The sequence below is a fragment of the Macrobrachium nipponense genome, chromosome 5, assembly GCF_015104395.2.
Source record: "Macrobrachium nipponense isolate FS-2020 chromosome 5, ASM1510439v2, whole genome shotgun sequence".
In the NCBI taxonomy this organism is placed as follows: domain Eukaryota; kingdom Metazoa; phylum Arthropoda; class Malacostraca; order Decapoda; family Palaemonidae; genus Macrobrachium; species Macrobrachium nipponense.
Window position 1 is genome coordinate 144,170,164 of NC_061107.1, and position 12,707 is coordinate 144,182,870.

The window sequence follows — 12,707 nt, forward strand, 5'->3', positions numbered from 1 at the left end:
TTTATAATTCATGAAGTCGAAATACCAAGAGTACAAGATCAATGAAAGAAGCCTGTTTTCGAACAGAAATATGTTAATGATCTCTTATGAAGAAAATCCTTCTTGATTCTTTTACTGAAAGCATGATCCAGAAATCCCAGTGCCAGACGTTTTCAGGCTCACATTTTCGGAGAACAGCGAAGGACCACACACGACCTATAGGTTTTGATTTCTATCTGCAGCGAGATTTGAGGAGCGAAAAGTACCATACGAGTGCGTTCTTATGTCGAATTAACTTTACCTTGGAACAATTTACACCAAGAGGGAATGATATTTGGTAAGTGATTCTTTGCCGGCAAGGATTCGAACCATGACCTGGTTTAGAGACAACGATGTACAATGACTATGATCACTTGTCTGCCAAGAGAGATAGATACAAGTTAATATCAATTCTACTTACATATGCCTATCAAATTCAAAACATAGTTCAAATCTGACCACCTCAGAGGTACTTATCAATTGTAATTCCAATAGGGTAGAAGTTATTCTTAGGGTATGGTGAATTCAATATTAAACGATATTGATGGTTTTGTATTTGTGAACATGAAAAAGGTCACTCATGTCTAAGTATCATTCACATATACTATATATATATATAAATAAATATATATATATATATATATATATATATATATATATATATATGTATATGTGTGTGTGTGTGTGTGTGTGTGTGTGTGTGAGTGTGTATATGTGTATATATATATATATATATATATATATTATATATATATCTATATATACATTACGTGCATTTATATACATATACATATATAAATAAAATCTAAACATATTTATACATATGTATATATACATATAAATTGCAATTGAAACCCCAGTGCCATCAACATATCAGTAAGGACACCAAGGCCAAAATCCGGAACAGCACTTTGTACAACATTATTGATACGTGTTTCGAGCAGCACTATCACCCGTTATCAACTCACAAATTAAAGTGAATGGCATTTTAATTTAATTCACGTGTTAAAATTCACAATAATAAAGCAAAATGACCTAAAAAAAAGTTATAAGAATACGTTAAAAGAGGGCTAATAAAAAAAACTTGAAAAGATGGCCATCTTTTAATGTATTCGTCATTTCTTATGTCATTTTGCTGTATTATTGTGAATTTGGTTACAAGAATTACAATGACATTCATTTAAATTTGTAGGTTGATAACGAGTGATAGTGCTGCTCGAAACATGTCCCAATAAAGTTGTACAGTCCTGCTCCGGATTTTAGCCTTGGCATACATATGTATAGCTACATACATATATAACAACATGGTTTCTCTTGGAGAGGCTTTTTCTAAATGAAATAGAAAAAGAGAGGATAGCCAGAATCCAACTCAACATATTCAAATTTATTTCAGAATGATACAATTTTAGGGTCTGATCCTATTTCAAGGTCACAGACAAAACATGATAATGTATACAAACAAAATATAATAACCAGATAAATAAAACTAGCGTAAATGAAAAACAATTATATTCTAAGAAACTTAAGACAATGAAAATGAAGGTGTGTAGTAAGACACAAAGGCTAACAACAAAATGGATGGTGAGACACTTTTCCTAAGAAGAAATTGACTAAAATGATGATGTAGAGGACTTAGTCTAGGACAATGAACATGAAAACATAGCATGATGTAATTAGGACAAGGACCGGACCTAAAAAATGTGTGTATATATATATATGTATATATATCTATATATATATATATATATATATATATATATATATACACATTAAACAAAGGAGCAGCAGCGATCTTGCCATTCCGACTGCAAGCGAGAATGTACTGATGAGAGAGGCATAATGAAGTTATAAAGAAAATTCGTTTAACACTGATCATAGTCATGCTGACACTTGAGTGTGTATCTCGACCGGTTTTTTCTTTATATCCAAAACATTTTCCAGAGGGCTTATATACAGAAATACAAAATTTACAATACATATGTTTAGGGAACATACAATCGAACGTGCAGATCGCTGGAAACGAAATATTCACGCTCGTCAGTGGAAAAGGAGTGGGGGAACTATGGTGTGGAAAGGGCTTAATTCCTTAGCCAATAAAGGCCGTAACAACAGGAAAGAATGTCTCATGGCAATGGGTAAATCTATGCATTGGATCTTATATTTACCTTAAAACAGTCATTTTTTCCAGCAGAGTTACCTCCCCTCCCGTCCCCACATCCCCCCACCTTTTTTTTTATGAACGAGTTGCCTGTTCCGTTACTAATGACCCTGTAAAGAAGCACTTTCTTGGCTTATGCACTTTGTTGTTTCGGCCCAAAACGATCGTACGTAAAACAGAGGTAGACATGAACAAATTTTACCAAACCATAAAAATAATGTACAACGAGACATCGAGATACCAATGGACGACTTGGTACATAACAATGTTTTGATTTGCTGAAGAATTCACTTGAGTCATTAATTATCATCGGCATACATTCCCGCACTTATCTAAATATAAAATAGGAGGGAAATCATATTTTCCTCCTTTACCCCTTATGATATCATTCACCCACAAATCTGAGGCACGCCATCCATATACCCTTATTTGGCGGTCTCAACATAAACAAAAGATTCCTTTAGCATCATAAAAAAGAATCTAACTCCTTGTACTTATACAATATAAACAAATGAACGTCGTCGTTACTGTAATGACCTAATTCCAAACGAATAGTGTTAAACCCTTTGGTAAAGGAAAGAGGGAAAAATATATACAATGTGAGAGAAATAAAACAATTTCTGCGTTCAACGATAAACAACTATCATTGTTCCCTATTAAAATAATATAAATATAACAAAGCACCGCCGTTGCAGTTCCAGATTTTTTTTATTAAAATTGAATTTGTCAAGGATAAAAATTACTTTGACCTGAAGGATAACAGTTCCTGCGAAATTAGAGTTGAAGGAGTCCAATTCCTCATGAAATTTAAATAAACCTGAATTCAGACTAGAAGAAAATTGGGTTCAGTGTTTCTGAAATTTCCAAGGGCGGGCAGCAGCGAGCTGCTCTTGCGTCTGACAACGTCGACCTCGAAAAATACAAGTTTGACGTTCCCTTCAGTCTCCTTGGAAAAGTGTGTGTTATGACGAAGGTTATCCTAAATAAAACAAAAGCTCGGAGACATTCATTTTGTTAGCTATAATAAAAATATAACCCAGCAAATTCGAATAATTTCTGACAATAGCCTTTACTGAATCCAAGAGCTTATACTATTGTCAATGATGAATAGTTTACCAGGAATTATAACTATTGCTTTACAGAAAGGACCGTTTTGTAATTAATAATTGAGTATCGAAACTCACCATAAAAAATGTTGTCTTCTTGTCGAACTATGTCAACGGAACAGGCACGTCTAAACAATATACCGAGTTGTAGCAAACACACTTAAAATAGGCAATTTATTACTTGGTTATTCGATAATACTGAGAATTATGAGCAACTAAAATAGGTTTGCAAGGTATGCCAACTTTATGAACTTATGGGATTTTATAAACACAAATAGATAAGCCAGAACTGTCGAAAGAGTGGTAGGCGAGGTCAATGATGATGACATTATCGACTTGGAAATGCTTAACAGATCCGCTGATCTTAGAAATAGGCTTTGTCAGAAATAATTCCCTTTTTTAAAAGATAATACTTATTCATCTATACACAACTTTTTACAGTTATCGGGTCTAGGGGCTATGTTTCTTTTTGGATGACATCACTCTTTTTTCGAAATAAACTTTCGTAAAATAGAAAGCATAAAGGAACTTTAAATTCAGAATAAGTACTATGAGTAATGGATTATAATATATATATATAATATATATATATATATATATAATAATATATATATATATATATGCGCGTGTATGTGTGTCACTGTAGCCTTAATAGCACTAATACAGTCAACTAGACAGCTGTACACTGAACCGAGGAAACACAAGCCAATAGCGTGATCAGCTTCACAAAAGGATGCTATATGTAAATGCAAGAAAGAGCGTAATAATCGCTGTGTGGCTTAATCTGGTGTTATCTGACGAACTACTAGCATCTATTGGGGAACATTTTCTTAGGGCCTCAGTCAACGTGATGTTGTCACAAATAAAATTGAGTCGATTCTGCAAAAAGCCCTCCAGGTTTTCTCGGATCCATATTAAGTCCTCACAAGCACAGTTTATTCGGTTATTTTCTGCTTTGACTGAAACCTCTGCAAACGTTGCATTTATGTCAAATACTCCTGTTGGTAAAGAACCAAACTGATTGTGACTCATCTCCATTTCTGGTGCAGATCCTGTCATTGTGATGCCAGCAAAGGCATACTGCTTCATCAGAATGCTACTTCGTATAATCTGAAGGTTATTCACGTTTCCTAAAAGCCACTTGGCCTCCAGGCCGCCATTAAGAGCCTCAAATGTGTTAATAATCACTTCAGTCTCTGTTTCACCCACATTTATTGATTCTGATTGAGCTCGCTCCGTTAAGAGCACTTTTCTCAACTGCAGCTCAGTAAATGGACCATTGATTGCAAATTTAGGGAACCCCCTAATTACTGCATTGGAGAACACAAGCTTTTCGTTTGCTGCACTTCCAACAGGTCGTTGGAGTCTGACAGAATTCTCTTCCAGGGAAAGACCAGACCCCAGTATATCCTCAAAAGTCAAAGCAAAGTCTTCTACGTGGAACAGAGCCAAGTTAATACTGTTAGGCTCTAGTCTGAGAGTGGCAATGTTATGGAATGTGACTAACTCTAAGTAGTTGAAATGGTTTAATGCGTTGGTCTTAACTACCACAGTAGACCTATTGCAGTCACTAACATGGAATCCTATCACCGAGGAAGCAAGTTTCTTGGTTTCAGCCTCTGACAGCGTTAAAGTCTGAAAAAGAAAAAGTAAAGTCAGTCAAGTACATCGGTTGTCTTTATTAATAACTTACAATTTTTTACCGGTAATTCAGCTTAGGTACCGTGTATTGTAACAGTTTGCTATTCCTATGTTACAGTGTACATGTACAGCCATGCTCAAATGTCATTAAGCATGATTCTTTATGAATTATCCAATAGCTCAGATGCAACAGAAAATAATGTGGCTGCCAATGCCATATATGTTGAATTCACAGCTAACATTATTTTCTCGGTGGATTAAAAGATATGTCGTTCATATCTGGCATCATTTATAATTAATGTGAAATTAATTTGATATACTTGAATTTTTTTTTTTTGCACTGCTTAGCTCAAAGCATCGTGTAACAAGGTTGGCAGTGCTGCCAAAGCCAACTTGCACAACTTGCTACAAGAAGCAGTAATCGTAACCTCTACAGCATATAACTATCCTACTATAATGGGCGTTATATCTGTCCGTTCATCCGTCCGTCTGTCATTCAATCACGGCCAAACGGCTGGTCCGATGGGCATGAAACTTGGCAAGGATATAGTTGGGACCCTTAAGATGGTTTATAACGTGCTTTTGTCCTACATCCTTTCCCCTCCCCTTCCGAAGGGGGGTGGGGTGAGAAGAGTTTCCCTGAAACGGAGCTGGTTCTGCCCGTAAAACGGGGTTGGTTATGCCTGTAGACTTAGTAACTTTACAAATTTATCATACATAATTTCTGTATACATATGACTTATCATTTGGAAAAGAATACTAAAGGGTAAATATCAATGACATCAAAGAGGGTGGAGTTTGAGAAGGGGGTTGGTAGGAGAGGGAGAGGAAGTGAGAGAGATAGTGGACTGGGTGTTAGGGAGAAGAAAGAGGGAAAAAGGCAGGGAAGGTTAGAGAGAGACAGACAGAAGAGCGGGTATTTGGGAGAAGAGAGAGAGAGAGTTGGTATTAGTGAGAAGAAAGAGTGAAAGAGGCAATGATGGTTGGGGAGAGAAAGGAGTGAGAGGAAGAGGAGGAGAGAGAGTGAGAGTAGAGGGGGTGTTAGGTAGGAGAAAGATGGAAACAGAGAGAGAGAGAGAGAGAGAGAGAGAGAGAGTTGGTATTAGTGAGAAGAAAGAGGGAAAGATACAGTGATGGTTGGGAAGAGAAAGTAGTCAGAGGAGGAGGAAGAGAGAGTGAGAGTAGAGGGGGTGTTAGGAAGGAGAAAGATGGAAAAAGTGTGTGTGAGAGAGAGAGAGAGAGAGAGAGTTGGTATTAGTGAGAAGACAAAGGGAAAGAGACAGAGATGGTTGGAGAGAGAAGAGAGAGAGAGAGAGAGAGAGAGAGAGAGAGAGAGAAGAAGGGGTGTTAGGTAGGGGAAAGATGGAAAAAGTGAGAGAGAGAGAGAGAGAGAGAGAGAGAGAAAGTTTATCAGTTGTCATTCAGAGTTATCCCAAGCAGAGGGTCAGTTAGCTAGTAGACCTAATAGGCTCAACAGTCATATCAACATTTTTTGAAATAGAAATATGAATTACAGATAACTTTCTTAGAAACATAGTCTTGGGCAATGTTCAAACTGCCCCCATATGTTGCACGTGTAATGTATAGGCCTAGTATAAAAACCTAAGGCTTCTGAGATGCCATCTGATTTACTAATGGATCAATTTTAGAGAGCACCTGTTCCTTGAATAATAATATATGATGATCTTTCAATTATATCCAAAAGTCAGTTATGTACCTAAGGTTATTAATATTAACGTCAAGGCCTATGCTACAGCATTTTTTAAAACAACGAAAAATTTTATTTTATCAAAATTCCTTCGGCTTTATTTTGGTGTTCAATTCATAAGGATACATGAGGTGTGAAAATATGCATCCCCACCACAGATTCTTAGTATAGAAACGTGAATGTTAAAAGTAAAGTGTATGTAGCAAGCAAAGAAAAAGAACACGCCTAAGCCTGGAAACAAATCCATGGTATTATCCAAAGTGTAACTGCAAAGACAAATGTTTGCTAGTAAACTATTATTTTTCAAGTCATTAAGAAATATAACACAATTAATTTTATCTTTTATGAAAATACAAATCTTCCTAACACAAATATAGCAAAGAACATTTCCAAGATCATTTCATTGTTTTTGCACACTGTAGACATATATGTTCCAGTTGGTTCATGTTGCCGCCACTCAGATGGTTACGTCACACAAGCAACGCTAACCATTTTATATCGGTGGATTCATTTTAGCTACAGTAACACTCGAATTTATTTTTTCATCTTTTTTTTCAGGATCGAGGGGTAAAACTAATCAAATAGGACCATTTAGAGTTTTATGGTTGCAATGTAAGTAATATGAAATTATGAATTTTTCCCTGTTTTTTATTTTTTTATTATTATTTTAAGATTTGAACCTTGGCCAGATGAAGTTTTTGTTGAATGCATCGGCACTTGATGAACGTAAGTTTTGGAAATGTTTTGTCACTGTTTTTCTGGAAACTGGCTACACATATTATATTCTTACTGTTTTGATATATATAACAGATTTCTCTTATGAAACATATTGTAGCCTTATTTTAGGATATAACAATGTTTTTGCATTAAAGGAAAAAGATAAATATATATATGTTATGTGCCAGTTAGTGAATTTTGAACGAATTCCTATGCCGTCATGTCACGTCACTTCTGAGCATGGCTGTACTTTAATCCCAATGGGAACAGATTACACTGAAAATCCAATTAATATTTTCAAAAATAATAGATTAATGGTAATATATATAAATAAAAGTCAACGACATATGCGGAACAATTCATAAGATTTTTCTTGAGCGCAGATACAATGTTGCAAGATACCCAGCATTAACAAAAAAAAAAAATAAGGAAAAGAAAAACATCAAGAGGCATTTAAAACTGAAATACGAAATAGATTTTCGGCATGAGAAAGTAGTAAGAAAGTATATCTGAGTACATAATAGTTACAACTGGTGAAAATGAGTTATTATCAATAATGTACATCGGTGTTTCCCAACCTTTTTTGGTTGCGACCCTGAATGCAGTCTTAACTTGGACTAGCGACCCTAATTGTAATAATAAATCCAACCATTTCATTCATGTGACAGTTATACTTGCAAAACGTTCATGAACATTCGTTATTATATTTCAATTCATATTTATTAGCACAATGAATTTCAATACATTTGAAATGGGAATGAAAACAAGTTACTGTGTGCCCAGTAGAATCTTTACTTTGTTCTGCTCAAGTAAATCAGTAACATTACTCAAAATAAAAATGTGACCAGCTGTGAATTATTAACATATATTTTTGTAAGACCCTCTGGCGAACCTCAGAAATACCGTCGCGACCCAGGGGTGGGAACCACTGATTTACTGCATTGATCATCTGCGGGAAGGAAGTACCGAGACATGGGGTAACAGGACAGAAACACTGGATTTCGGATAAGACCTGGGATACAATAGAGATTAGACAAAAGAAAGGGAACCGTAGAGTGATATCAGGGACGCGATACGGAAAGCAAATGAGAACGTGCTAAGTACTGAAGTCTAGAAAGCAGTCTAAAGTAGCTCAAGATGATATGAGAGAGATTACAGAGGAATGGATGAAAGAGCTCTAAATGCCAATATTCAAAAAGGACAAAATAAAAGGCTTTTAAAGAAATAATGAAATTATGTTTTTATTAATCTTTTAAAGTACTGCAGAAGATTCATATGGAAAGCTTTTATTTGAAAGAGACTACTAACTCAGTTGGAAAACAATTTTTATTAATTAGTATTTTAAAGTAGGAACTTCGCATGAAACACTTTTGAAAGAAAAATAACCTTTCTCTTTCAAATTTACTAACATTTGGCGGGCCGTAGTTTGCCTACCATTGATTTAGGCCAAGGATCAAGCGCTGGGACCTATGAGGTCATTCAGCATTGAAAGTGAAATTGACCGTGAGAAGGTTCGAAAGGTGTAACAAGAGGAAAACATCGCAGTTGCCCTATAAAACAATTGTTAGAGAGGATGGAAAGTCAGATGCAAGAAAGAGAATGTGAAAGGGGGAACAGTGAAAGGAATGATAAGGAGTTGCAGCTAGTGGCCGAAGTAATGCCTACGGGGCTACTGGTATTAGGGGAGCATAAAGAACTAAAACTGAAGTATCTTTGTATGAAAAGATATCCAGCAGGACATCTGTCGGAAGGAGGGATGGATATCTTATATCGAAAGAAACAATGCTGGCCGGATATTAGAGATATGAAGTTAATCATTTCACGGATATGCCACAAACTGAAGACCTGAATATGCCTGAATATGCCACTGAAGACCTGAATATACATTCGTGGTTTTTGAGTGGAATGACTTATAAAGAAACTTGACTACAGAGGTGATTTTAGATGAAAATGAAATGATGCCTCTTTCCGTTCCGCAGAATGTGGAATGAGAAAATGATGCCTGATGATTGGGAATTGTAAATCACAGCTAAGGTACCAAATAAAGGTGACGTAACTGAATGTAGTCACTAAAGAGGCACTGTCATTAGGACACCGTCATTACACCGTTAGTCATGATGAATGTATAGCACAGTAACTGTCAATAAGCCGGAGAGATGGAGGGATAAGAGATGGTCGAGCTGGTTTTAAAAGAGCTGGAATCGAAGAAAATCAAGAATGTCTGTGAAGACATCTTGTTTCAGCAGTGTTTTGAATGTAAAATCTCCTGGTGGCTCTTGTCAATTATGCAAGACTTTTGAGTGTCCACAGACCTAGTATATCATGGAGGGTCTTGCATCTCTACAGCATTCGTTTTAAATAGAAATTACTAATGAAGGAAGCAAATACAAAGTTAAAGTTGATGGAATCTTGTCAAGAGTGTCAGCAGTAAACAAGAGGTTACTGCAGAGGAATGTTAAGCCCCTTTTGGTTTTTACTCTTCTCGTGGACTTGACAATGATACAAAAGCGATTGGAGAAAGAAGAAGAGAAGGTTTGGAAACTGAACAAACTTAGAATATGTAAATGACATTCTGTTTGAATAAACCAAACAACATACGATCTATAAAGGTTGTTTCATAAAATGCTTAATATATCTAAACAATTTGAAGTTTTGAGAAATCTAAAAAAGCAGAATTAATGAGAACAGATAATGCACACAGATGAAACAGCACTAGAGAGAAAGGATAAACCGAGTGGAGTCTTTCAAATACATAGGAGCAAAGCTATACGAGTTCTATTGCGTTGGAAATCAGTTGATGATTTAAAAAGTTGAATAAAAAATAGTAAGATTGAATGATATGTGGAAATAGACTGAACTTGGATAAGGAAATAAGATAAAAGAGGTGACTATAAGAAACAGTGTGACATATACAGAGAAAAATATCTAAATGTTCAGTGTAGTAGTACAGTGGGGAGGTCTACTTCTCCCAGTTCGTTTTCAAAACAGTTTGCGAGCAATCATGAATGACCTTTCTGATACACCAAAAATGCAACTTTTGTTCATGAAAAAACTCTCAGGTACACCATTGCCACTCTGAAAACAACAGTTAAACGTAGAAAAAATTACACAAAGAATCGACAGCTGTAAAAGATAATTGAAAATAAAAGCATACTGCAATCATTTCCAAATCGTCCAGGATGTTCATCTCAGGATCCTACAATCAAAATAAATGACAAAAGTGACAACTCATTAATGAGGTAAAAGTTTTCAGTCATAATACACAGATCAAAAGCATGTTAAACCTGGCTATAAAGAACATAAAAAGTTACATAGGAAAGGTACTGAAAACTAAATTCAAACTTAGAGCGTGTTCATGTAAAAGTCTGTTTCGAACATCAAAACATGCTACTGTGTAGGAGCTAAATTTAATATTGAAAAATTTATAACTAATTAAAAGATTGTCAGTTTGATGAAGGACAGACAAGACCAGCTGAACCTAATTTAAAATAAAAAGATCGTCCATTTCATCATCGATCATGTTAATAAACAAAAAAGAAACGGTGATAAAAATTAGCAGAAAACGTCCTGACCACAAAAGGGAAACTGATAATGGGGGAAAAATCCCAGATACATCTATGGATGAGGAGAGCACAAACATACAGAAGCAAACTTTAAATAAGCAAGAGGCTCCTTTACAAGTCATTCATTATTCTCTGTTTGGGGAAATCCAGTGATGTCTTCACTTTCGAAACACTTTCAAGATAACTTCTACATCCTATCTCACTCTTTTCAGCAGGGCAGTATATCTTTAGAAGACCAAGGTCTAGACCTTGTAAACGACGAAATATCAAGTAGTTGTATTTACGACTGTTTCAGCACTTGATAAGATCTACTAGAGCAAATAGACAAACACCTTTTAAAAGTTTACTACTTTTCATGATATTGTCTATTTTTTTTTTTAATCTGGATGGAAAATGTCGTGCTTTAGTTTTTTTATGCAGCTTCAGATGATATACTGCAATGAAGTCAAACGGACCATTCATGCGCGTCAGGAAATGAAGGCGCCGCAAATATTCTTTTGTTTATATTGAGCAAAGCTTATGTAATACAATATCAATATCAGAAGGAGAGCGAAGTGTGCTTAGATAATAGATAAGTATTAAGTTGATGGATATGAAGCGATGAAGTTCACAAAAATCCATGAATAACAAGATTGCAAAAACATGAAGTGGAATGAAACTAGGAATTGGAATTACCCGATCTTTCCTAGATAATGAGCCCCACGGGTTTTCGGGGGTCGTTATCTAGGACTAGTATTTCTTGGGGATAATTGCCTTTATGGTATCTAGTATGCTGTTTAGTTTTTACAGTAATCTTCAACTTGCTTGTGTTAAACACGCCTTTGCAAAGGTGGATACATACCGGGTTAAAACCTTGGGAGTGACTCTCTCGGAAAGATCCGAATTACCTATGATGTAATGAAATGTACAGTATCATCTTGAGCCTACAGACATGGTAAGGCCTTCGAATGTCTTTCATCATGTACGACAGAATGAAATACGAAAGTTAAATACGACTAACCTCGTTTGGTTTGCAGGAGCATAAGACTTGAAACGTTCCTGGGTGGTGGGGGTCAATTCTACATCTGTCTTGAAGAAACGAGTTTGTCAGAGAGTCGACGTCTTCGCCACCTGAGAAACCAGGTAGCAAGCAGGTAATAAAAAGCAGGGTTGTCCCTGTAATAATCCCTTTATTTCGGGTTTGTGCGCTCATCTCCGAGAGGGAAAATGTGTACTGTATACAAATCAATGATAGCTTCCGCTCTTTTCTTTAGATTTTTTTCCACCGAATCTTATTATTCAGAAAATATTTTCAGATTGTCTAAGAATAGTTTAATTTCTGTTTTCACTTTTACTAGTCATTCACTATGCAAGCAGAATCTTCGTCAGCAGTTCACGAGTGAGCTTGGATTAGGATGATCTTGTTTGTACCAGCAGTTCAAGACAGCGACTGCCTTAAAAAGGCGCCGTCCCTGCAGGACGTTCGGAACGTGACGCAAAACACGGCCACTCAAGTTCGGTTATCGCCCGAGTTTAGGTTTCCGGTGGCGTGTTCAATATTTACGAGGGACATCAGGATACTTCTCATTTCCTCTGCTTTGTTTTTTCTGACTCTAGTTATTTAAATTTGGTATGGTTGTACACATTGCTTCTTGTATGTTATTGATTTCTTAATGTTCAGGTCTGTAATTTAAATCATATGAAGGATGCCTTTATTTCTAGTCTCCGTCTCAATGCACTAACCGGTAGTTTACGAAAGGAAGGGGAAAAGGAAATGAGATAACGCACACAGAATAGAAGACGGAAAAACACCCGGA

General features: G+C 36.0%; 1 protein-coding gene across 1 annotated transcript; it reads right to left on the bottom strand.

Moving 5' to 3' along the window:
• Positions 1-3,877: 3,877 nt before the first annotated feature.
• On the bottom strand, positions 3,878-12,382 carry LOC135215702 (uncharacterized). The gene is made up of 2 exons (XM_064250660.1): positions 11,912-12,382; positions 3,878-4,917 (listed from the first exon to the last, which is right to left on the bottom strand). The coding sequence occupies exons 1-2, from the start codon at positions 12,101-12,103 to the stop codon at positions 4,006-4,008; spliced, it is 1,104 nt and encodes a 367-aa protein (XP_064106730.1). The 5' UTR covers positions 12,104-12,382; the 3' UTR covers positions 3,878-4,005.
• Between the last annotated feature and the right edge of the window lie 325 nt (positions 12,383-12,707).

Coding starts and splice junctions, on each gene's coding strand:
- LOC135215702 (XM_064250660.1), bottom strand. CDS start 12,103: ATGAGCGCACAAACCCGAAATAAAGGGATTATTACAGGGACAACCCTG. Junction 4,918..11,911: donor GCTCCTGCAAACCAAACGAG/GTTAGTCGTATT, acceptor TTTCTTTTTCAG/ACTTTAACGCTGTCAGAGGC.